The 27,866-nt window shown below is 39.2% G+C and overlaps 1 protein-coding gene across 1 annotated transcript in view; it reads left to right on the top strand.

The window, feature by feature from the left end:
* LOC121876048 overlaps nt 1-27,866 on the top strand; it is a 114,814-nt gene that overhangs the window by 23,056 nt on the left and 63,892 nt on the right. The window contains exons 5-6 of the mRNA XM_042380930.1: nt 16,450-16,676; nt 19,598-19,734. Coding sequence (XP_042236864.1) covers nt 16,450-16,676; nt 19,598-19,734 — 364 coding nt within the window. The remainder of the gene's footprint in view (nt 1-16,449; nt 16,677-19,597; nt 19,735-27,866) is intronic.

A 27,866-nucleotide genomic window follows, 5' to 3' on the forward strand; every position in this document is an offset into this window, starting at 1 on the left:
ATAAGTTGAGGTGAAAAATACAAGCATACTGTACATCCATCCATACATACATACATACATACATACACACATACACACATACACACATACATACATACATACATACATACATACATACATACATACATACATACATACATACATACATACATACATTCATACAATATTAATAGCTGTGACCTCAATATCTCGACCGTACAAGCCAAAATCATTACGAATATATTATTATTATTATTATTGTTATTATGACAGGGACTATATTATTGGTAGTAAAGTATCGTATTGACTGTTCTGTATATATAATTATTTTGTCTGTCTGTCTAAGTTATACGTAGAGAGAATTTCGACTATGTTTACTATGGTAGGGAGTATTATATCTCTCTCTCTCTCTCTCTCTCTCTCTCTCTCTCTCTCTCTCTCTCTCTCTCTCTCTCTCTCTCTCTCTCTCTCTCTCTCTCTCTCTCTCTCATTTTTCTCTGTTTTCATTATCTATTTTTCTTCGTTTCTCTCTCTTTTACGTGTGAATAGAGAGAGAGAGAGAGAGAGAGAGAGAGAGAGTGAGGGAGAGGGGAAGGCGGTGAGGGAGAAAGGGGGAAGTGGGGAGGAAGAGTGGGGGAGAGGGGAGGGAGAATGGAAGAGAGATGATGAAGGTAATGGAGAGTTTTAAGTGAGAGTGGAGCTCGTGAGAGGTGGGAGGGGACGGATGAGTGAGTGGATAGAAGGAGTGGGGAGGGTAGAGGGAGAGGGAAGGGTTGCTAGTTGTCACTAGAGAAGATTTTTTTATTAATCATGTAATTGGAGTGGTGAGGGCTTTTTTCTGTCTGCCTGTCTGTCTGTCTGTCTCTTTATCTATCTTTCTGTCTAAAGGTCTATCTGTCTCTAATCCCACTCTTTTTATCTATTGGTCTCTTATCTGTCTCTCTCTCTAATTTTCCGTCTTTGTCTGTCTGTCTGTCTATATGCCTAGACTCTAATTACTCAATCAAGAAGCCAAATTAATACTCAGGGTCATCAGCCTTAATTACCTCTTCATTATCGCGTTAATTAGTTTTATTGTGTGTTTTTGTCCCCAGAGAGAGAGAGAGAGTGTGAGAGAGAGAGAGGGGGGAACCAAGAGAGAGCGACGTTAACAATAATAATAATAATAGTAGTAGTAGTAGTAGTAGTAGTAGTAATAATAATAATAATAATATAAACATTAACAATTAAGCACAAAATTACCATCCCTTGTACTTCAATTTACCATCAGTGCCTAAAGAGCTGAACAGAACCAAAGGACATTAAAATAATAGCCTACAATATGATACAATTTCAGTGACACATGACAGTTTATTACGTTCAGTTGCAGTGGCCATCGTTTATTACAGGCAATAACCTGTAGGTGCAGGTACACTAAAGTTACGGAATTGAACGATATTCACTGAAATGTTGTTTGTGATATTACTGTAAAAGCGAAACCGTTTGTAGTTTTTGTTAGTTTTGTTTCGTTATTATTATTATTATTATTATTATTATTATTATTATTATTATTATTATTATTACGTATCTTACCTGTATAATAATTCTTACTTTATTATTATTTTCCCGAGTTTCTGGTTACTTATGGTACACCGACTCAAGTAACATCATAAACACCCATAACTTTAATGAAGAAAATACAGAGTAAATATTAAAGTCTTGACAACTAATTAGCGTTTACCTGTTGGTCTGAAGACTAATTTAGACTTGTGTGCACCTTTATAGGTAAATTATATTATGTTTCATTTAACTTTATGCTAAAATATTGTAATATATGAAGGAAAATTAGCCTAACCTAACCTAACCTAACTTAATAATGTTGGGAATCAGACAAAAAATCTCGACTTTAATTCCCAGTGCCAGAGATAATGCCGGGAATTAGACGAAAAATCCCGGCTTTAATTCTCAGTGTCAGAGATAATGCCGGGAATTATACGAAAAATCCCGACTTTAATTCCCACCTCCATCATGTCTACCTTCACCCACCGAAACATCACCCCAGAGAACACTTCCCTCCCCCCAACCACCGTGTGTCAGAGTGTCATTAGATGGTTGGCACTTATACTTGTTTCCTCATACGTGAAATAGGAAACAACGCGATGGTTTTTGCTGTTCTGAGTAGCGGCTGCCATTGTGACGTATTGAAAAGGTCGGACAAAGGGTGGAGGAGGCAGAGGAGAGGAGATGTTTGGGTGGTGGTTGTGATGGGTGGTGGTTGTGGTGGTAAGGGTGATGGTGTTAATGGAGAGTGTGTTAGATTGGGGGAGTTGTGGTGTTATGGTGGTGGCTATGGTGGTGGTTGTGTGGTAGTGGGAGTGGTTGTGTATTTGTAGTGGTGTGGCGGTAGTGGTGGTGGCGTCTGCTTTAGTCTGTCTACTCTTTACAGTCAAACAGGTGGTGATATTGTGTGTACGTACAGGCTCTCTCTCTCTCTCTCTCTCTCTCTCTCTCTCTCTCTCTCTCTCTCTCTCTCTCTCTCTCTCTCTCTCTCTCTCTCTCTCTCTCAGAAGCACAGAAACATTATAATGGCCCAAGTTTCGTCAAGATTCAGTGTAACCAAACTAATATTCCTCAGCACACACACACACACACACACACACACACACACACACACACACACACACACACACACACACACACACATTGCTTTTGGCTCGACTTTCAATAAGGTAACCACAGAATAGAAATGAGGGGAGGATGGGTGAGTGATGGAATGGAGGAAGGGGAGAGGAGATGGTTAGGGGACGGGAAGGGGTGAGGGAAGGGAGAATTGATGGGGAGGGGATGGGAGGATGATGGTTTGAGAGGTAAGGGAACGGGGATAAAGGGAAGGGAAAGGTGAGGGGGAAGAGTTGAGGGACGAGAGGTGGTGATGGTAGGAGAGGTGAGGGTAAGGGGTTAAGGGAGGTGATGAACAATGAAGTTAATCTATCTGTTGACAAATAATACCCAATGGTTGACGGCTGACGACCCATACCTGAAGGCTGACGAATACTATCTTAACTGCTGACACCTAACAACTAATGCCCTGATAGCTGATGGATGACGAATAATCCGTAACTGTTGACAGATAACGACCTATACCCGACGAATGACAGCTGACGAAAACTGACACCTAACGACTAGGAACTGTCAGCTCTCAATATATCCATTTCACTCAACCTGTTCTTCAAAACTACAGGGCAACAGGGTTGTTTTACCGAGCCTCATGATGAAGGCACGAGAAACCATTGTAATTACCTATGCTAATTTTCCTCCACACTGGCAACATAGGAATACCTCTAAGTGAGTCATTCATCCGACCACACAAAGCTGGCGTCTGAAATACCATTGAAATAACACTAATAATATATCGTAGTTATAACCATTCAATAATGTTAATTTTAGACGTGGTTTACGATTTTAATAACCCGGGTTACAATCTTAGATCCATAAAGGAAATAAAAATTCTACCGTAACTAGATTCATTCTCTATTAATTCCCCTTAACAAAAAAAATAATATGTGGTTTTAAGAATTACGAACTAAGAAAAGACAAAATTTTAAGCCACAGTGTTTTAACTTCTGGGGACAAAATATTCTGAAATGGAAAACTCAACGCGACTTGTAATTAGCATATTGAAGTTTAGGTGAAAGAAGTTGTGTATAAGTTAAGATGTTATTGATGACCAAGCAACGAGTAGTGGTGGGATTATGAGACTTCCCTCTGTTTTATGTTTTATTGGTTTCAGTTTTATATACATGTGTTATCTTAAACCTGACCTGTGATTTAATTATTATTATTATTATTATTATTATTATTATTATTATTATTATTATTATTATTATTATTATTATTATTATTATTATTATTATTATTATTATTATTATTATTATTATTATTATTATTATTATTATTATTATTATTATTATTATTATTATTATTAGTAGTAGTAGTAGCAGTAGTAGTTATTCATCTCTACCGCTGTGGTACAATACTCCGCGAGGTAGTGAAACGTGGGTAGGCGGGACCGTAGACTTTCAAGCTGTTATATAAAAATTTCCCGCGCTGTCGATCTTTCCGAGAGATTATTTTTATTGATTATTTGAACGTAAACAAGAGACTTTTTTTAGGAATTGATTGATACTGAAGTCAGCTTGAGTATTTAATATTATTATTTGTTTATAATATTTACTTTGTGAGTTGAGGATATGAATAAATATGTGTGTGTGTATTTACTTGTCGTCTTATCCATTTCGTGTCGTTTCTTACACTTTTCTTCAACAATTCCATTACTTTTCATTCTTATTATTTATTTGAGTTACCTCTACCGTTGGTTCTACCATTTACGATACTGGGAGGGGAAGGATGATATTAATTAAGAAAGAGATACAGTATTTTATATCTTCAGTGGTTTGGCTTGAACTAATTAGGTTAGGTTATGTTTGGTCAGTGTTAAAGTTATTAAAGGATTAAGCAACACGTCTAATACATGGTAGTTAAGGTAGGAAGTGTTGAGAGAGAGAGACAGACACAGACAGAGGTAGATACATACATACATAGAAAGAGAGAGGGAGAAAGAAAGAGAGAAAGAAGTTGTGTATAAGTTAAGATGTTACTGATGACCAAGCAACGAGTAGTGGTGGGATTATGAGACTTCCCTGTGTTTTATGTTTTATTGGTTTAAGTTTTATATACATGTGTTATCTTAAACCTGACCTGTGATTTTATTATTATTATTATTATTATTATTATTATTATTATTATTATTATTATTATTATTATTATTGTTATTATTATTATTATTATTATTATTATTATTATTATTATTATTATTATTATTATTATTATTATTATTATTATTATTATTATTATTATTATTATTATTATTATTATTATTATTATTATTATTATTATTATTATTATTATTATTATTATTATTATTATTATTATTATTATTATTATTATTATTATTAATATTATTATTATTATTATTATTATTATTATTATTATTATTATTATTATTATTATTATTATTATTATTATTATTATTATTATTATTATTAGTAGTAGTAGTAGTAGTAGTAGTAGTAGTAGTAGCAGTAGTAGTTATTCATCTCTACCGCTATGGTACAGTACTCCGCGAGGTAGTGAAACGTGGGTAGGTGGGACCGTAGACTTTCAAGCGGCGCGCTGTCGATCTTTCCGAGAGATTATTTTCAATGATTATTTGAACGTAAACAAGAGACTTTTTTTTAGGAATTGATTGATAATGAAGTCAGCTTGAGTATTTAATATTATTATTTGTTTATAATATTTACTTTGTGAGTTGAGGATATGAATAAATATGTGTGTGTGTATTTACTTGTCGTCTTATCCATTTCGTGTCGTTTCTTACACTTTTCTTCAACAATTCCATTACTTTTCATTCTTATTATTTATTTGAGTTACCTCTACCGTTGGTTCTACCATTTACGATACTGGGAGGGGAAGGACGATATTAATTAAGAAAGAGATACAGTATTTTATATCTTCAGTGGTTTGGCTGGAACTAATTAGGTTAGGTTATGTTTGGTTAGTGTTAAAGTTATTAAAGGATTAAACAACACGTCTAATACATGGTAGTTAAGGTAGGAAGTGTTGAGAGAGAGAGAGACAGACACAGACAGAGGTAGATACATACATACATAGAAAGAGAGAGGGAGAAAGAAAGAGAGAAAGAAGTTGTGTATAAGTTAAGATGTTATTGATGACCAAGCAACGAGTAGTGGTGGGATTATGAGACTTCCCTCTGTTTTATGTTTTATTGGTTTAAGTTTTATATACATGTGTTATCTTAAACCTGACCTGTGATTTAATTATTATTATTATTATTATTATTATTATTATTATTATTATTATTATTATTATTATTATTATTATTATTATTATTATTATTATTATTATTATTATTATTATTATTATTATTATTATTATTATTATTATTATTATTATTATTATTATTATTATTATTATTATTATTATTATTATTATTATTATTATTATTATTATTATTATTATTATTATTATTATTATTATTATTATTATTATTATTATTATTATTATTATTATTATTATTATTATTATTATTATTATTATTATTATTATTATTATTATTATTATTATTATTATTATTATTATTATTATTATTATTATTATTATTATTATTATTATTATTATTAGTAGTAGTAGTAGTAGTAGTAGTAGCAGTAGTAGTTATTCATCTCTACCGCTGTGGTACAGTACTCCGCGAAGTGAAACGTGGGTAGGCGGGACCGTAGACTTTCAAGCTGTTATATAAAAATTTCCCGCGCTGTCGATCTTTCCGAGAGATTATTTTTATTGATTATTTGAACGTAAACAAGAGACTTTTTTTAGGAATTGATTGATACTGAAGTCAGCTTGAGTATTTAATATTATTATTTGTTTATAATATTTACTTTGTGAGTTGAGGATATGAATAAATATGTGTGTGTGTATTTACTTGTCGTCTTATCCATTTCGTGTCGTTTCTTACACTTTTCTTCAACAATTCCATTACTTTTCATTCTTATTATTTATTTGAGTTACCTCTACCGTTGGTTCTACCATTTACGATACTGGGAGGGGAAGGATGATATTAATTAAGAAAGAGATACAGTATTTTATATCTTCAGTGGTTTGGCTGGAACTAATTAGGTTAGGTTATGTTTGGTTAGTGTTAAAGTTATTAAAGGATTAAGCAACACGTCTAATACATGGTAGTTAAGGTAGGAAGTGTTGAGAGAGAGAGACAGACACAGACAGAGGTAGATACATACATACGTAGAAAGAGAGAGGGAGAAAGAAAGAGAGAAAAAGAGAGAGAGAAAATAATAAAGAGGGATAGGTAAAGAGTGAGATTGAGAGAGAAAGGAAGAGACAAAGAGAAAGTTAGAAAGAGAAAGAGAGAGAGAAAGAGACATACAGACAGACACACAAACAGACAGACACACTCAACCACCTGCACAAAGCACCGTTTACTACTCTTCAAAATGGAAATATTTCACATATTCTTGTCCAGGTTGAGGGAGTGAGTGTGGGTACAGAATAGTTTTTCTATTTTATCCCACAACACTTTACATTGTACGACTCATCCCCCCCCCCCTCTTCCTCCCTCCCCTCCTACCCTTCTCCTCCCCTACCTGCATCTCCCTTCCCCCTCCCTGCCTCTCTCCTCCCTCCTTCCCTCTCCTCCCCCCCTGTGACACTTATTGTTTTTATTCCTTTGTCTCTCTCTCTCTCTCTCTCTCTCTCTCTCTCTCTCTCTCTCTCTCTCTCTCTCTCTCTCTCTCTCTCTCTCTCTCTCTACGTAGCACCAAGTAACACAAGAGAGTAAATATAGACAAAGTGTAGCACCAGTGTGAGTGTCAGGGAGCAAACCTTGTCAAGAAGACCATCAGGCGAGAGGCCCCGGACGTGTATATATAATGTACTCGGTGGCAACTCCTTCCTTTTATTCCTGCAACTCTTGTTATTGAAGATGAGTTGTGTGTTTGGTTTCGGTTCCTGCTTTTTTTTCTTTTTGTTTTAATGTTTTAGTGTTTTTTTGGGGAGTGTGTGTTTTCTAAGGGGATTTTAATTGATTTTTTTGTAAGTATTTTCGTATGTAATTTTTAGCTTGTTGATTGGGGTAAGTTTAACCTAATCTAACCTAACCTAACCTAACCTAACCTAACCTAACCTAACCAAACCCTCTCAGATAGCTAGAGTATTTAATCAACAGGTGGAATAAGCTAGGGGGAGGGGCTATTCTTCAGGTGATCCGGGATAAAATAATATGAATGAGATGAAATAGAATAATTAAGTTTAAACACTATCCTGACTTAGAAATTATATCAGATATGTTAATTACTGTTACTCAAATTAGTCTCATCGCCAAATTTACAATACAATTTATGAGTTAAAATTATAAATGATGTTCCGTTAATTTCTATGATAATTTCTTGGTGGTTGTGTTTTTATCGACTACATCTGAGGAGTTTTTAAATAGTACAGTGTGTCCATAAGCTATTACCCTGATTAAACCATGAGAGTATACTGTTTATGGACACCCTGTACTATTCTTTTTTAATGGTTTATTATAAGGGTATTGCTTCTACAGTGATACCTCCAAATAGCGGACTTTTCTCACCATATAATCCGTTATATAGAGTTTTTACTTCTAATGGACCCTCGTTATAACGGACTTTTATCTTTATATAGTTCATTAGATGGAGGTTTTACATCTAGCGGACCCTCGATATAACGGACTTTCATCTTAATATAGTTCATTAGATGGGGGTTTTACATCTAGCGGACCCTCGATATAACGGATTTTCATCTTTATATAGTTCATTAGGTGGGGGGTCTCACATCTAACGAACCCTCTACATAACGGACTTTCAACCCCATATAGTCCGTTAAATAGAGGTTTCTATATAAGTTAAGGTTTTATATAAATTCTTAGGATGTATTTTGAGTTTAATTTAGATTTGATATTTGTTAAGTACATCTGAAACTAATTAGACTGTTTTCTGATTAGCTAATAGTTAGATGTATTTAATGAGAGTAATTATACGAGGGAATTATTATGAAAACCTGAATTAGTTTGGTATGACTATCAAGGTATCTGAGTGAACCTGACAACTAATCAGAATATTTTGCTCTGATTAACTCCCTTACCTGTAAAAGACGTAGGTTCGGTCTAATTAATTAAGACGTAGGTGGTTGTCTTAATTTATGTAATTATGATTTTATAACCTACTTAAAATCTCTGGATCCTCAGGTAGGATAATTAAATTTTGTTAATTACTTTAAAGGCATCATCAGAATTTTTAATTAAGGTGATTATTTTTCTCTTGTTTTTTCTCCCACTTCTCCTAGGCCTACTTTCTCTCACGCATATCTCCTATGGCTACTTTCTCTCCCACCTCTCCCAATATAACTTTCTCTCCCCAAACAACTTTCCCTCCCCAAACATCTTTCTCTCCTATCTCTCACCAAATATATCTCTCTCAGCTCCTCCAGGACAAACCAGTATCTCTCTCACTAAGGGACACTCATCATTATACCCCGTGTGAGAACTGTTACCGAGTGAGAGTTCCAAGTATTGAAGGGGAGAGTGTGAGAGAGAGGGAAGGAAGGAGGGAGCGAGGGGTCAAGGATGAAGGATAGGTGAGTTGGGTGGAGAGTTAGGATTAGGAGTAAGAAAAGGAGAGAGAGAGAGAGAGGGAGAAAAGCGATAAAACTGGGACATGGATTAAATGAGGTGGGAGAAGAGGAGTGTGGAAGAAAGGGAGGAAGTGTGGTCGATGATGATGATGATGATGATGATGACGATGGAAAAAGAACAGTGATAAATTAAGGGGTAAAGAGACACAAAAGAAGAGAGACAGACACGCAGAAAGAAATAAAGGAAGAAGAGGAAGATAGAGAATATAAAAACAAATGAAAGGTATAATGGAAAAAGTATAACAATAAAGGTGTAATAATAACAGTACTAACGCTAAACAATAAAAATAAACAAAACGATAATAAACATAGACTAAAAAAATACAATAAAGACGAAAAAATATAAAAAAATTAAGATATAGAGGAATAAAGATTAAATGAACAATAAAAAGAGAGACAAAAAAGATGATAAATAGGAATAAAATTTATATGAATAGATAAACAGACGATAAAGATGGAATAAGAGAGAGTTAAAGAGAATAATGTAATGTAAATATGCACTAAAAAGAGCAGTAACTTAACTTCACTCGAGTTATGTGACAGTTGATGCTAGTTAGTTGTGATGTTGTGACCTTTAACCTTTGACCTCTAGACTTGTGAAGTATAAGGGTTGTAAAGGATGTTATAGAGATTATGTTGACCCAAGTTTGGATGTTGTATGTCTGTTTTGTAGTTATGTTGTGAATGTTTTTTTTTTATGTATTTACTTAGAGTGATACGTTGTTTAAATGGTACTTGATGAGCTGATTATTCAAGTATACATACATACATACATACATACATACATACATACATACATACATACATACATACATACATACATACATACATATATACATACATACATTCATACACACACATCTGTCCGAATAAATTAAAGTATATACGCACATTTTGGTTGCTTGTATAATGAGATAACTAAAATGAAATATTCCTGTCAACATCAACTACAGTATATACTCAGCTCGCTAAAAGGTATTTACTGATACACAAACCTGGACCCGAACCTAACCTAACCTAACCTAACCTAACCCAACCTAACCTAATATAATCTAAACTAACCCTAACTAAATATAAACTGACCCACATATTTTGCTATAAAATATTTCTGGCCCGGGCGTAAGTTTTCCCGCTAAAATTTACGAAACATCGACAATACAACATTATACCATTTTGGACGCGGAGAAATTTTAGCACATAGGATTTAATCAATTTATTTTTTTATTTTTTTATTTTATTCACAGGATTTTTCTTGATTATATATTTTGTTTATTATTAATTTTTCCTCACTCTTTGTGTGTGTGTGTGTGTGTGTGTGTGTGTGTGTGTGTGTGTGTGTGTGTGTGTGTGTGTGTGTGTGTGTGTGTGTGTGTGTGTGTGTGTGTGTGTGTGTGTGTGTGTATCTGTCTTTCTGTCTCTTTCTTTGTTTGTCTCTCTCTCTCTCTCTCTCTCTCTCTCTCTCTCTCCTAAACATCACCATAAGACACACACACACACACACACACACACACACACACACACAAACAAAGGGCATTCAGCAACTCCAGAAGAACCAAATTTACATATACAATACAGCCTCACATTTCTGTTCCCCACTATATATGATGATCTTGTCCTCAGTAAGTCAGTTTATGTGTCTGTGTTAGTCTCAGGTTTAGACAGACATATATACCCTTGATTTGTGTGTATGGAGAATGGGTGGGGATGGTGGGTTCCTGTGTCAAGTTTGTAGCCACCCATTAGCCACCCTATAAGCCACCCCCACTGTACCTAGCCACCCCATCAACACACCATCAACCAACTTCCCAACCTATCCACTCCACTCCACCCACCCACCCACTCACCCGCCCACCCACCCACCTCACCGACCGACCCACCCACTCACCCACATCCAGCCACCTCCACCCAGGCAGCAGAGTGTCACAGCCAAGGTGGGAGGTGAGGGTGTGGGTGTGGGTGGGGGAGGGGTTGTCAGGCAGCCTAGGCACAGTGCCACTCAGCTTTAACTATATAATGCCACCAAATTGGATTGTCCCTCTGCCCGTTCACACATTTCCCAGGATTTACTTAACTACATGTTCTCTCCCTCTGTTCCTTGCTTTATCGTTGTCTCTGTGCTTATTTGTTTATGTCTTGTTTTATTGTTTATTCTCTTAATTCATTGCTTTGTTTATCTTTATTTTAATTGTGTTTTTGTTATTATTATGTTATAAGTAATAAGTATGATATAATAAGTAATAATAAACAGTAAGTAATCAATAACAAATACTAATTAGTAAGAACGAGTCATTATCTCTCAACTAATCTCTAACTAATTAAAACACAGAAAATCATTAACCTACATTTTTGTTTCTGCTTTTACGAGTTTGAATATCAAATTAGGAAGTAATTATTTCACAGGTGGTCGGAGGAAAAACAAGGAAAAAACAGGGGGTCGGGGGAAAACTGGGACAAAATCATATACCTGTATGAATACGCACAGGTGATTTTTGCTTTAATTTTCTGGTCAAATGTCTGAGGTTAATGTGACGTAAGTTAAGATTCGAGCTTAAGGGAATAGTGTAGTTAGTAGTGTTAATTTTAGGTCCTGATTCTTAGAGTTTCGTAAGGTAGATTCTGGTCTTGATTAGCAGCTTCGTAAGGTAGATTCTGGGTTTGATTCAGTTTCGTAAGGTGGATTCTGGTCGTGAGTCAGAGTTTCGTAAGACAGGTTCACGCCCTTCCTCTAAGTAAAGTTGTAAGAAAGTATTTAATTTGACAAAGTTTCATAAAAAAAAGTTGTTTAGATTAATGTATAACTTTATAAAGTCATATCTACGGGTCACGGAGATTCAGAAAAATAAATGTTTCATGTAAAATAGAAAAAAAATCGACAAAGAAATACGCTAATTTCCGACAGACACCAGATAGACAGACAGACAGACAGACAGACAGTATTGGCTTACATAATCTCCCTACCTCCTCTCCCTCCTCTCCCCCCTCTCCCCCTCTTCGACCCCTTTCCCCCTCACATCTCCCCTCTCCCTCTTCTCCTCCCCTCACCCTTCACCCCCCTCCTCCTGCCTCTTTGATGACCCAGGTATAAACATTATTAATGTGTGACAATATCCCAGGATGGTCGTTTACGTCAGCCACCCTACTGTGTTGTCATGACGTCAGAGAACTCTCGTCGTGACGTGATGACATCATAAACACAGCAGCAGTTACCAGGGAATGGAATCCAAGTCTCTTTAAGATCAGATCTGCTACCTTGATCCTTTATTTTCTTCATCTGAAATAGGATCCGATGTTCTTCCCGCCGTTTATTGGTATTGGGATGGGATTCTCACTCGTGTTGGGATGTATGTGGTTGTATCGTTTATAGATAGATAATAAAGACTGAATATTTATGGTAAGATGTGGATTATTACTCTAGTTTTGTCTGGTTTGCTGGCGTAGTATGAGTTTTGATTGAGATAACCCTTCGCATGCCAACGGATGCCCGGGGACCACTAGTCGACCCAAACTATCCTACAGCACTCATAGGGTTAGGTTAGGTTAGGTTAGGATGGGGTTTACAATGAAGGCGCCTTAAAAGATATACCTCCCCCTTTCCACCCGTAAAAGTTGTACTAGAATGTAAACATGTAAACATCAGGCGTAATTCATATCTCAGACCACCCGCCTCACACACCTTCAGAATAACAAGCTTGACACAGCCTTCAAAGAGGAAGCGTAGTCTGTGGGTGGGGTGGGGTGGAGTGGGTGGGGTGGAGTGCAGTGGAGTAGGTGGGACTGCTTAAAGCTGGTGGTATACTACAGACGCTTGGCTCTCTTTGGCTGTGGAAGGGCGATATAGTTCACTTGCTGTGCTTACTGGAGGGTGAGGGAGGGGAGTTGAGGGAAGGCCAGGGAGAGAGGAGGCAAGGGAGGGAAGATAGGTAAGGGTTGAGAAGAGGGAAAGGAAGGATTGAAAGAGGGGGCAGCAAGAGGTCTTAGGAATGGAGAGGGGAAATGGCGGGAATACTATGTTGATACTCTAACTTGCAGAACCTGTGGGTTGGTTGGATGGGTCGAGTCTTGTTGATTGAAGTCTGGAAGGAATCTTGCTGGAAGGATCAGTGAGAGTATTGAGTCTTTCCTGGTAGGGTTGTTTTGTTGTGACTGAAGGAACTCAATCTTGGCTGGGATCAAAAGTTTTATTCTATTTTTGGCTAGAATCGATTTTTTAACCCTATTTTTGGCTAGAATTGAATTTTCTTTTACAATCTATTTGGCTAGGATCGAAAGTTGTACCTTATCTTTGGCTAGGTTCGAAAGTTTTACCCTGTTTTTGGTTAGGTTCGAAACTTTTAATCTATTTTTGGCTGGGATTAGATCTCTACTCCTCTCCTCCACCCACAAATATTTCCAACTCTCAATTCCACCACTCCTCCACCCACCTACATATCCACTTCCCTCCTCCTCCATCTAAACCTCTCTACTTCTCCTCCACCACACCTCCACCCACAGGCATTCCCTCCTCCATCACCACAGCACATGACCTTCTTCTCACCTAACTAAGTCAAGCAGCCATTGGTCTTGTGTCTAGTATACATAAATACATCTTACCGTGTGTTCTCGTGGGAGCCAAATATTTCTTGAGCAGATGTGTGTGTGAGAGCAGCCACGGTGGTGAATATATTTAGAGGAATTTATTTATTCATAGGCTGCATGTTTACACTGCATGAACATAAGAGGCAGGCATAGTTAAGGCCCTTATAACAGTCTGTCGTATACCTGTACAGTGGCACAGGTGGAGAGAGAGAGGGGGGGAGGGGGGAGACAGGTAGAGAGACAGCTAGAAAGAGAGATAGAGGGAGGGGAAAGGCGAAATGACCACACACACACACACACACACACAGATAGAGAGAGAGAGAGAGAGAGAGAGAGAGAGAGAGAGGTAGAGAGAAGAACTTGTACCGAGGGCATTACAGAAAACAGGAAATTGGTTAGAGTGCTGTGGCCCAGGGATGAGCGCCTCTCTCTCTCTCTCTCTCTCTCTTTGGAAATAATCTATTCTGCAGGTTAGGTCAAGCTAGGTCAGGTTAGGTTAGGTTATGATCAGTGGACCAAGACACCTTTATAATTTATATAACACCTGAAAAACAAAATACCTGTGTCATAATTAACTTCTACTTAATAAAGATCATATTTGTTTCCATAAATTCAATAAAAACATAGAAAAATATATATTCTTAAAAAAATAAAAATAAATCTTATTAACAGGTAGAATAAATTTGCTTTAGTTCAATAAAATCATAAACCATCAACATGTAAGGGTCGCCACAATATATTTTTCCATTAGATCAACCCAAACCCGTCAACGTGACCACGAGAAAACAAAAACAAAAAAACATTTATGGAGTCTGACAAACCGATAGAATAAATTCGATTACATTCTGACCTGGAACAAACCAAATATTCCCCACCAAAATATAACTATCGAGTTGGCAAAACATTTAATATCTGCAGCAAAAAATGAAAGGCAAATCTGACGCAAAAAAATGAGACACATATCTGACGCAAATCTGACGCAAAAAATTAGACACACATCTGACGCAAAAAAATGAGACGCAAATCTGACGCAAAAAATAGGGAAGAAATAGAAGCAGGGAGGTAGAGAGAGAGGCAAGAAGTGAGGAAAGGAAAGGGAGAAGTGAGAGAGAGGAAAGAAAGCAGTAAAGAGGCTCAAGGAAAAGCCGAAAAAGTTATTGAATTCCGAATCAATAAATAACGGAAACTTCCCAGTAAATATAGTAGATAATAAAGCGAGATCAAGAGAGATAGGAAGAGAAAGAGAGAGAAAGAGAGAGGTAGGAAGAGAGAGAGAGAGAGAGATAGGGAGACAAAGAGAAACAGACAAACAAAAACAGTGATAAAGTGAGAGAGGCAGACAGAACGACAGACAGAAGTAAAGGAATGAAAGATAACCAAAAATCCCTAAAATTAAAGAAAAAATTCCCCCAAAACTAAAACAAATCCCTAAATCAGGTAAAAATAAAACACAAAAGAAAACATAAATAAACAAATAAAAAATAAAAGAGAAGAGAAGAAAAAGAAAGAATCAAGAAAAAGAGAGAGAGAGTAAAAGTCTTTTGACAGGGAAAGTAAAAGCTGCCGGGGAAAATCTTTGAGAAAGGAGGAAGAGAGGAGAGAAGAAGGAGGAGAAAGAGGAGAGGAAGAGGACAAAAGAGGAGATTTAGGGGAACGAGACGCATGGGGAATAAATAATGTCCGATGGTGGGTGAAAGAAATTCAGTGATGATGTTAGAGAGAGAGAAGGAGAGAGAGAGAGAGAGAGAGAGAGAGAGAGAGAGAGAGAGAGAGAGAGAGAGAGAGAGTCAGTTAAACAGCTTGACTTCTGGATTGTCTTGTCGATCAAAATGTTAAAAAAGGATAGACAGACAGACAGACAGAGACAGATAGATAGATAGATAGATAGATAGATAGATAGATAGATAGATAGATAGATAGATAGATAAAACAAAAGAAATCCATAGTTGTAAATTCCCAAGTGTAAAAAAAAATCAGGGTGTAAAAAAGTTGTAAAATAGTTAGTGTTGGTTGGAGAGTTTGACGCGGGCGGCCAGTTTACTGAGGCAAGTCTCGTCCTCACCTCGACCTTATCTTGAATTTAATTTAGTGATTTTATGTTTTGTATCTCATCTTTCCTGTAGTGAAGATGGAGGCTGTTGTTTGTCTGTCTATGTCTTGAAGTGTCTGTCTGTCTGTGGTATTTTGTTTGTGGATGTGTCTGTTTCTTTTCTTAGTCTCTCTCTCTCTCTCTCTCTCTCTCTCTCTCTCTCTCTCTCTCTCTCTTATTCTGCCTGTCTATATTTCCGTCTCATCGTGTAAGTATAATCAGAGGTTCTTTTCATCTCTTCGCCAGGCAGAGAGTCTAACGCTCTTCCTCTTCGCCAGGCAGAGAGTCTAACGCTCTTCCTCTTCGCCAGGCAGAGAGTCTAACACTCTTCCTCTTCGCCATGCAGAGAGTCTAACGCTCTTCCTCTTCGCCAGGCAGAGAGTCTAACGCTCTTCCTCTTCGCCAGGCAGAGAGTCTAACGCTCTTCCTCTTCGCCAGGCAGAGAGTCTAACACTCTTCCTCTTCGTCAATTAGTAAAAAAAACTAACCCTACATCCCTCCCTCTCTCTCTTCGTCAGGCAGATGGAAGTTCCTCTCCTGGCGTTCCTGATCCCCTTCAGTCCGGACTTATGGATCGCTATCTTCGTGTCCCTCAACATCACAGCCTTCAGCGTGGCCGTGTATGAGTGGCTTAGTCCCTTCGGCCTCAACCCCTGGGGGCGTCAGAGGTCCAAGAACTTCAGCTACGGCTCTGCTCTCTGGGTCATATGGGGTCTACTCTTCTCCCATCTGGTCGCCTTTAAAGGTTAGTGTATGGCCCCTTCCCCCTTCCTCACCTCCTCTCTATACCGAAATCTCTATATAACGGACATTTATCGTTGTATTCGTTATATAATGGGTTTCGTATATAAAGGACTTTCCTCCTTATATTATCCGTTATATCGGGGGTTTCTTATATAACGGACCCTCGATATAACGGACCTTTATTTTAATTTTTCTCAGAGGTACGTACCATCTATTGACTCACAGAGATGTATATACTGTACAGTCTCCTCCACTTGTGCGTTTACAGGGGCTCTTGTTATAAACATCCACTGATCACTACATTGAGATGTTTGTTTTAATATTGTTTTACTTTGTCTACATAACATGTTTACTACTGCGAGTTTCCTTATGTCGAATGTAAACAAACACAGGGCTGCCACACTGCCTGACTAGCCCCTGTAAACGCATTAGTGAAGGGGACTGTACCTTCCTCCAGTGACTCACAGAGAGGTACGTACCCTCCTCCGGTGACTCATAAACGCAGTCACCTTCACCTGTAGCTCGTTACGGCGACTCGCAGGTGTGTGTTCCCGCCGCTCGTGGCTCATTAAGTTAAATTACAGGTGCAATTACCTAATCCAGGTACCTCTAAATGTAACACGTGAAGCAGAGGTAGAATGTTGATGATTGTGTGTCACCTGTGATAGTCGCTTCTGATGTGATCCTTTTTGATGATGATGATGATGATGATGATGATGATGATGATGGTGATGATGATGATGATGATGGTGATGATGATGATGAGGATGATGATGATGATTGATGATGATTGAGGATGATGATGATGATGATGATGATGATGACAATGATGATAGTAATGGTAATAGTAATAATGATAATATTAATAATAATGATAATAATAATAATAATAATAATAATAATAATAATAATAATAATGATAATAATAATGATAATAATAATGGTGATACTAATGTTTTGCGCTCTCTCTCTCTCTCTCTCTCTCTCTCTCTCTCTCTCTCTCTCTCTCCGCCACCATTCCATTTATGTTGCATCCTTGTAATTGTCTGGTACCTAACTCCATAACATCAATATCATTAGCATTTCCAATAACAGTGTAACGATGCTGCCCCCAGATTATAATGTTATTAATATATATCTGCATGTAATAATAAAAATAATAATAATAATAATAATAATAATAATAATAATAATAATAATAATAATAATAATAATAATAATAATAATAATAATAATAATAATAATAATAATAATAATAATAATAATAATAATAATAATAATAATAATAATAATAATAAGGTCAAGATAGGTTAGGTTAGGTTAGCCCAAAAAAGAAAGATTTCTACCTGTAGTCTTTTACACCTGTGACATATAGTTATATGTTTATTTTTTTGTGAGTGTTATAAGGCAAACCTCCCCACCCCCCTCACCCTCTCCCTCCACCTCCCCCCTAACTCTCCCCCTTCCCTCATCCTTCCACCCCACCTGCCCCCCCAGGTACCTGCCGTGACAACTCTTGAATTACCTGTCACTCACCTGTATTTTTTTGTCTATTACTTAACTTATTATGTATTCAGAGAGTTCATAGTGAGACATTTTTTTAAGAGATGAATAATATGAAGAGTGTCTGTCCGTCTGTCTGTCTGTCTGTCTGTTTGTCTGTCTGTCTGTCTGTCTGTCTGTCTGTCTGTCTGTTTGTCTGTCTATCTATCTGTTTCCACCTTCTCTTCCTTTCCTTACTCCACCCTCATCTTCATCTCCTCTCTCTACCCTCACCTTCCTCCCTCCCACCCTCACTCCTCTCTCCCTTTCTCCACCCTCACCTCTCCTCCACCCTCACCTTCCCCACCCCCACCTTCCTCCCTCCACCCTCACCTTCTCCCTCTCCTCCCCCCTCTCCAATTCCCTCACCTTCCTCCCCTCCACCCTCACCTTCTCCCTCTCCTCCCTCCACCCTCACCTTCCCTCCTCCCTCCACCCTCACCTTCTCTCCCTCTCCTCCCTCCACCCTCACCTTCCTCCCCTCCACCCTCACCTTCCCTCTCTCCCTCCACCCCTCACCTTCACCTCAACACCATTAACAAATCGTTGTATCACGCACTCATGTTCTATTGCTGGAGAGCTCATTCATATTGCCGCCTCCCTCCCCCTCTCCCCCCCCCCCACCTCTTCCCCCTCCCTCCTCCCGCCTCTCTCCCTTTCAATTCCTTCCTTCCTTATCCCTCCTTTCCCTCCTCCTCTCCTCCTCTATCCCTCTCTCCCACCTCCTCCTCACCTCCCCTTCCTCCTCAAAATCCTGCCCCTTCCCCCCCACCTCCCCTCCACACTTCTACCCTCCCAATCTCCCCCCCTCCCCCTCCCGTGTGTTGTATCACCAATAAACACCTGATATATGTAGGTAATATCCTGTTCTGATTCCTTCTGTTGATTCCTCCTGTTAGATAATGGAGGCACACACACACACACACACACACACACACCGCACCCTCACCCTCTCCCTCATCCTCCGTTCCTCCTCACCCTTCATCCCCCATCCTCCTCCCTCCCCATTCACCTTCCCTAATCCCCACAACTTAACCCATCCATTAACTCCCATTGTCTCTACCACGTAAGTAATGGGGTTGGATATGAGGTTATTTCTCAAGCCTTCAACACAATACAAGGAATAGTATGGGGGTGTCTAGGACCTTTTGTCTAATGTGCCTTGATCAACAGGTAAGAGAGAGAGAGAGAGAGAGAGAGAGAGAGAGAGAGAGAGAGAGAGAGAGAGAGAGAGAGAGAGAGAGAGAGAGAGAGAGAGAGAGAGAAAAAAAAAAGAGAAGGAGAAACAAAAACAATATCCACTTTTTTTTTGTTTATTCTTCCATTTAAAAGATCATAAAGAAAGTTGTTTGTTTATGTTATTGTTGTCTACCCTCTCAGCCCCTAAGTCGTGGCCCAACAAGGTACTAATTAACGTGTGGGGAGCCTTCAGCGTGATCTTCGTCGCCTCCTACACCGCCAACATAGCTGCTCTCTTCGCTGGCCTATTTCAGACTCGTGACCTACACAACAGGAAGGTATGTGTTGACCTTAGTTGACCTCTGTTGATATCCTTGACCTCTGTTGATAACCTTAACCTCTGTTGATTTCTAATTTCTATGACCTCTGTTGAACTTCATGACCTCTGTTGATATCCTTGACCTCTGTTGACCTCACTACTAGAAGGTAAGTAAGTGCTGACCTCCCGTTAACTCTCTCTCTCTCTCTCTCTCTCTCTCTCTCTCTCACCCATCACTCCTACTTGCTGCCAGACAACTAAACTCATAACTTACTTCACTATCCCTGACCACAGCGCTGAGTCATACAATTGGCACTCACACAGGGCCAAACAGTGCCAAGGTGATATACTGGTGCCATAAAACGTGGCCCTCTTGTGGTATAATTCACTACGTAGATTATACTAAATGTCTACTGGTATATAATTGAGTATTTAGATTATACTAGTGGTATTGTAGGTAGAGCCACACAGGTATATTTTTCCGGTCCTAAGAGTATAACAGAGCCACATAGGTATATTCTCCAGGTCCTAAGAGTATAACAGAGCCACACAGGTATATTCTCCAGGTCCTTAGAGTATAACAGAGCCATACAGGTCCCCCAGAGTATTACAGAGCCACAGGTTATATATTAGATAGGTAGTGTCCAGGTGTCAAGATTGGTCCACTCTGGGTGACATATTGCAGAGTTATAGCTCCTGTTACCCAATATGTCAGAGCTGGAGTAAAACCTTCAATTGTTTATTTTAGGTTAGATTAAAAAAGGTTAAAACCCACATATTATTGTTACAGGTTAATTAGCTTTGGGGCGTATGGGTCTTATCTTAACTCTATTGATGTTTGTTAATTACTGTTTGAATTTGTTAATGATTGTAATTAGTTGTATTTTGATTAATTTTTTTTAGAAATGCAACGAATAATTGAATTTTGCCTAATAACCAGTTAAAAAAAGGATAGATTACTAATTTATACGTAAGCGGGGTGGTAATGACCAATCCGGGGTAAGGAGAGGTAGCGGTAACCAATTAGTGACGAGATACGACAGAAGTGACCAATTAGAAGCGAGACGAGATAACGGTGACCAATCAGGAACAGGAGAAAGGTTAGGTGATGCGCTCGGCAACAGGTAACGTACAGTGAGCATCAGATGATTCCCGAGTAAACAGTGTCACTTTTGTTGTGTGATATTTCGGTGTTTTTAACGAAATAACAGTATCAATTGTAACTATATAAAGACATAACTAATAACAATGACTGTGCTGTTGGATTTTGTAAAGGAAAATAACAAGTGAACGAGAGAAAAGACGATTTTAAAGCTTAATTGATGATCATTTTAAACTCGAAATGTTCAGCATCACAGAAAAAGTGATAGTCTCACCTGGGCAGCAGCAGAGGGCAGGTGAGTAAGTTTACCAACCGTTATTAACATGATATTTTCTCCTTATTAATTTATTAGGGTATTTAGGGACGAATATAGTCATGTAACTCATATATTTCACGAATCTAAATAACCACAGTAATTTGTTAAGGCAGATAGTGAAAAAAATGGGTCGTTTATCGTGCGTCTGGCAACTCAGTGACACTTACAGGTAGAGAAATGGAGCAAAAATTTTATAGAATTAATATTTCGCGAAGATAAATGAATTAATACACTTAAAAATAACATACTGTATCAAATTACACTAATTACAGCGTATGTATTATCAAGAATAGTAGTAATTACAGTGAAAATAGTGATAGTTCAGGAAATATATAACTATATTTAGCCCAAACATGAAAGATAAGCGATAATTTTCGCGATAAAACTCTCACCAAAATGTTTCCCGATAATGAAGGTAACGAGCAAGTGGTAGTTTGTTGTTGATGAACGAGCAGTTTGTTGGGTTAAATTAGCACTCTTACCTGGCTGGTCTAATGTGTGTACACCTTGTTGTTTACTAGTAAGAGTGATAATAAGAAGAAGAACAACAACAACAACAATAATAATAATAATAATAAAATTAATAATCATAATAATACTAATACTAATACTACTACTAATAATAATAATAATACTAATACTAATACTAATAATAATAATAACAGCAAAATTCATAAAGAAATGTTTTTTAATCCTCAAAAAACATTTCACGCTCGGTAAATGACTCAGGGCAACTAATAACACGTCAATTATGATTGGTTCGATTTTTGACGCTCTTGATTGACTGAATTAGTGACTCGTGAAATAAGGGTTAAAGTAACGGGATGTGCTGTAGTTATGGTGTTTTAACGACATTACTTTATTTCACGTGATGATTAAACTCTTCTAACCTAACCTAACCTACAGTAACCTAACCTAACCTAACCTACAGTAACCTAACCTCTTTTTATCCTTCTGGCCAACACTCGAAAATCAACACCCTGGTATTAAATTATTTTTTGTACAATTTCAAAGCCATTTTGGGGTCACCTTTTGTCCCGCAGGTTAAGTGGGGGTCATTAGACTCCTTCTCTCACGCCCTAACCTTTTATAATATGGAGGGTCGTCACTGTCAGGAGCTGTAGTCAGGGTGAGCCAATCATAGACTAGCTTGAAGAGATGTTGAGTTCTTATTGGTTGCTGAGGCTTCTGGTAGTTCTGGATGATGAGTTTCAGTTCCTGTGTGATATATTATTTTTCCAAGTATGTTTTATGTATTTTTAACCAATAATGAAACTTACAAGAATTTAACATAATATATAAACAGTAATTTAATTTAACCAATAACTAGACTACACTAAAGTTAAACCAGCTCTGACCTTTGACCTAATTGGGCTTAATTGGCCTAAACAGTTAACTAGCTAGTTAGTCGGTCAGCAACGCAGGTAGATTGTGAATTAGTAAGTAATTAGTTAATTAGATCCAGGTGACACTGACCTTCCTACTCACTTGACCTCACGGTAAACAAAAGACAGACAGACAGACAGACAGACAGACAGACAGACAGACAGACAGACAGACAGACAGACAGAGAGACAAAACGAGTTAAACAATAAGGACATAAACGACACTCACCTGCTCCGCTCACCTTAATTAAAATATAATTAGTGTATAAAGGTGTTATTGTCCGCGGCATCTTTTACTGAATACCAATTAGTGATCCTATCGCGACTTACCTGTTGGAGTGAAAAGATATGCTAATGAGGAAGTAAATTTGGTAATGAGAAGTGAATTAAATCGTAATGTTCTAAGGACGTGTTTGTAATGGTGGTGAGTATTGATATCATAGTAATTAATAATGATGATTGGGAATGATTATATGAATTAAATACTACTACTACTACTCTTATTATTATTATTATTACTACTTCTATTACTACTATTGCTATTACTAATATTACTATACTACTATTACTACTACTACTTCTACTACTACTTCTACTACTACTACTAATAATAATAATAATTGTAATAAAAGATAGAGAGACAAACATTCACTCTCGAAAATAAAAATTCCTCCCCTCTGCCGTACTCCACCTCACCCTATCACCCTCCCCTCACCCTGTTACCCTGCCATCCTGCCATTCTCCCCTCACTCTTCACCCTCCCCTCACCCTGTTACCCTCCCCTCACCCCTGCCATCCTCCCCTCACTCTTCCAACCTCCCCTCACCCTATTTTCCCTCCTCTCACCCTGCCACCTGCCATTCTCCCTCCTCTTCACCTCCCCTCACCCCTGTTACCTCCCCTCACCCTGCCACCCTGCCATTCTCCCCTCACTCTTCACCCTCCCCTCACCCTGCCACCCTGCCATCCTCCCCTCACTCTTCACACTCCCCTCACATACCAATTTCCGTGAAGCGAGGTTGTTTGGCCGGGGCAAGGTGAGGACCTGCTGGGTTTGGGCAATTCTTACCCTCCCCTCCCTCTCCTCTTCCTTCCTTCCCTTTTCCCGTTTTTTTTTCATTCTCTTGCCCATCTTCCTCTTCCATTACCCATCTTCCTCTTCTATTGCCCATCTTTTTCTTCCATTGCCCATCTCCTCCTTCCCCTTGCTCGTCTTTTTTTTCCTTTCTCTTACCCATATACTCCTTCCCTTACCCTTGCCCCTCTGATCTTGTCCTTCCATCTAAAATCTATCAAAACTCGAAAAAATCACCACAAATAATAATCTTTCTGAAAAAAAAATTCCTAAAATTCTCCACCAAGAATAAAAAGTCTGTCAAAAATTCCTCCCCCCCAAAAAAAAAATATCATCAAAGATTCCTAAAAAATCCCCTTCCCACAGATGAAAAATATGAAGAAAAAAACTAAGGGTGATATAAAATCTCCTTTGGGAAGAACTCAGTTGCCAAAGTGGGGACAAGGGGGCGACATATCTCGTCAGTTTTAGGGTTGTTTTTCACAGACAAAGAAATGGGTGATTTTTACCGTCTTTTTTTTTTATTTCTGACGGGTGAGGCTATGGTGGTAATGGTCTCTCTCTCGCTCTCTCTCTCTCTCTCTCTCTCTCTCTCTCACACACACACACACACGCACACAACTCAGGCCGTGCGGACAGGGAAGGTGTTTACATTAGGGCGATTCAAGTGGGTCGTTAAGCAAATTAGGAGACATTCAGGTGTATAATCGCTCAGGTAGACGGCCAATCAGATCACAACTGGATCTTGTCACCATCTGAGAGTAAGGAGAGGGTGTATGTATGTATGTATGTATGTATGTATGTATGTATGTATTACCTCTCTTACAAGATCAAATTAATTTCAACAATATTCAATCAGAAAATAAACAAACTATTTTACATAATCGAATGAAACTGACCTCAATTCTTCAGTGATTGGTCAAGGCATAATGTGGTCACCATAGGTCAAATTAGGTCGCCGTAGGATCAAATTAAGTCACTCTATGAAGGCCTGATGACGTCTCCCCAGGTCAGGTGAGGTCAGTCTTCAACATTGGAACGAGAATCTCAAACCTAATTAAGATGAGGAGACACAGACAGGTGTATGACGAGGAGGCTGGTGTGTGGGTGTGTTGGGGAGGGTGTGTGGGTGTGTGGGTGTGTTGGGGGAGGGTGTGTGGGTGTGTGGGTGTGTTGGGGGAGGGTGTGTGGGTGTGTTGGAGGCTGGTGTGTGGGTGTGTTGGGGAGGGTGTGTGGATGTGTGGGTGTGTTGGGGAGGGTGCTGTGGATGTGTGGGTGTGTTGGGGAGGGGTGTTGGGGGAGGGTGTTTAAGGGTGTGCTGGGAAGGTCTTGCGAGTGTGTTGGGAGTGGCTGTAGTGGGGTGTGTTGGGGTATATGAGTGTGTGTGTGTGTATGTGTGTGTAGTGTGTGTGTGTGTGTGTGTGTGTGTTGTCTTTAAGCGTCTCACCATCTCCTATAATCCTCTGTAGCGAACGAGCAACGAGCTGTGTGTGTGTGTGTGTGTGTGTGTGTGTGTGTGTGTGTGTGTGTGTGTGTGTGTACTTACCGTCTTCCACCAGGTTCCCAAAATTAAGACCATTAGAGCCACTGGGTTTCGAGAACGAGAACCCTGAACACACACACACACACCTGAGTTACGCCCTGAGTCTCATAACTTTACCGGAAATACGTACATGTAGGTTTGTTTTCCTCCCCACCTCGCCTCCTCACGCTCCTCCTCACGCGTCTCCTCCTCCTGTGTATGTGTGTATAATGTAACAGTACGTATACATACAGAAACATACATAAAATACGTGGTAATTCTCTGTATTGTTGTTTATGAATTTATGGAGACTCAAAAGTTTATCCAGAAATCTGAGAATTCTGTGGCCAAATGTGAGGTCATATACATAGAAACAGGAGAGAGAGAGAGTCACAAGTATACATACAGGGGAATTATATACATATACATGGGAACGTTGAGGTGTGTTAAAATTATTGTATGTATATAGACAGACATTGATATGAGGGTTAAGACTCGTTCGTATTCACAATAACCTTAACAACAATAAACACACACACACACACACACACAGAGTGTTCCTATAGTGCGCTTAAGGAACTTTCTCGGCAAAACATTCTAGCCATCAGTGCAATAAGTGATTACCATACAGTGCTCGATAGTGCACCCCAAGGAAAAGTCAGACAGTGGGCACTTTATCGGTCAACTTTAAAGTGCCAGTGACAAGGACCACCGCGGTGTTTACATATATCGTGAAAACTGTGTCGGCGACCCCAAGCACCGAGGACAAAGTCCACGGTCTTTACAACTGACAAACATTAACAGATGTCTACCAGTGTCAGTGTCCCTCAAAGTGCCGCCAGTGACGAACACCTCCGTCCGCCCTCAACAGATTTCAACCGATGGCCACCAATCACTTACTCCCGACGCACTCTGTATCATCTAAAGCGTGGGAACGGTTATCCTGATGGGAGTGTTATCGCGCTACTCAAGTCACTGAAAATATTCCACGCGCGGAGCCGTAGACAAGGCCGTCATGCACATAAGCCCATTAGAACCGTAACCTCCACTAGAAAACCGGAGAAACCCACCCCTGACAGACCATACCACCACACTGAAGTTCCACGGATATGGTATGATCTCCCGTCTTTACTGCTATCCAACGTCACTTCCCTAGCTAACAAGTTCGACGAGCTGGCAACTACAGTCAGGTCAACCGCCGCGCGCGTCGTTGCCATATGTGAGACTTGGCAAATTGTACCTGAAACGTGTCACATTGAAGGATATCAACTCTTTCATCACCTTCGTCCACAAAGACGCGGAGGGGGCGTTGCCCTCTTCTGTCAAGATGACCTACGGCCGTCACGCCTGGATGTTCAAGTCCCAGCAGATGTGGAAGCATTATGGGTACGTGTCGTGCTGCGGGCACACCCACGCAACACTGCTTCCATTATAATCTGCGTGGTATACCATCCGCCTCGATCACCCACCAGAGACACTCTTATCAATCATCTCATTACCACCTCAGACCACCTCAGAGTTAGGTACCCATGTGCCAAGTTAGTATTATGTGGGGATTTAAATGAAATTGACACCACTGATATCCAGGACCAGCTATCACTATCACAAGTTGTGACCTTCCCCACACACGGTCAAAACACCCTTGACCTTATCTTAACTGACTTAGCGGACCAGTACCAACCTCCTCAACCACTGCCTCCTGTCGGGTGTAGCACACACTTATCAGTGCTCTGGTCCCCTGCTACCACTCCCACTCAAGTACAGAGACCCTACATCAAGACCTACAGGCCGATTACTGACTCTGCAGTACGCCTCTTTGGACAGTGGATAGTTCACTATCCCTGGACTGAAGTACTCAGCGTGGATGACGTGGAAACCAAATGGATAAATTATACCAACACCACCACCGAAGCTCACCACCACTTCTTCCCTGAGAAGTCCGTCAGATCTCACCCAGCTGACTTGCCCTGGATCACACCTCGGATCAAAAGACTTATGCAACAGAGAGACAGAGCATTTCATCTCAATGACCACATCCGCTACAGGTCACTTCGCAACAGAGTCATCCGCGAAATACGCACTGCAAAGAAGTCCCACTACCCAACCAAATTACAACACCTGAAGCAGACCAACATCAGTCAATGGTATGGTAAGCTTAAAGAACTCTGTGGACTAAACAATATGACACATCCCCTCCCCTTCCTCAGCCATCTCCCTAATGTTGACGCAGCTGAGCAAACAAATAACCATTTCGCTACTATATGCCAGACGCTCCCACGGCTTGACACAACCACTCTCCCTGCTTACCTACCAGCCCCCCTTCCCACTGACTTAGTAGAGGAATTTGGCGTAGCAAAACACCTGGACAAACTAAAATTAAAACGCTCTACCACCCCCATTGACTTACCAATGAAACTATTCAAGGAGTTCTCCCCGGAGCTTGCTAAACCCCTCTGCTCCATCATCAATGCTTCTCTCAGTCAAGCCAGATGCCCAGCTGACTGGAAGACCTCTTATGTATCACCAGTGCCCAAGTCAACCAGCCCACAATCCTTAAATCAGCTACGACCTATTGCAATCACCCCAATACCCAGCCTAATCTGTGAAAGTTTTGTGTTTGACTGAGCTTATGCTGATATTGCAGGAGTCGTAGACCCTCAGCAATTTGGCAACATGAAAACTTCCTCCACCACTCACTGTCTTGTCAGCTTTCTCGATTACATATACCGCCATCTCGAGAAACGAAAAACG

Source organism: Homarus americanus, unplaced genomic scaffold (assembly GCF_018991925.1).
Source record: "Homarus americanus isolate GMGI-L3 unplaced genomic scaffold, GMGI_Hamer_2.0 scaffold10152, whole genome shotgun sequence".
Taxonomy (NCBI): domain Eukaryota; kingdom Metazoa; phylum Arthropoda; class Malacostraca; order Decapoda; family Nephropidae; genus Homarus; species Homarus americanus.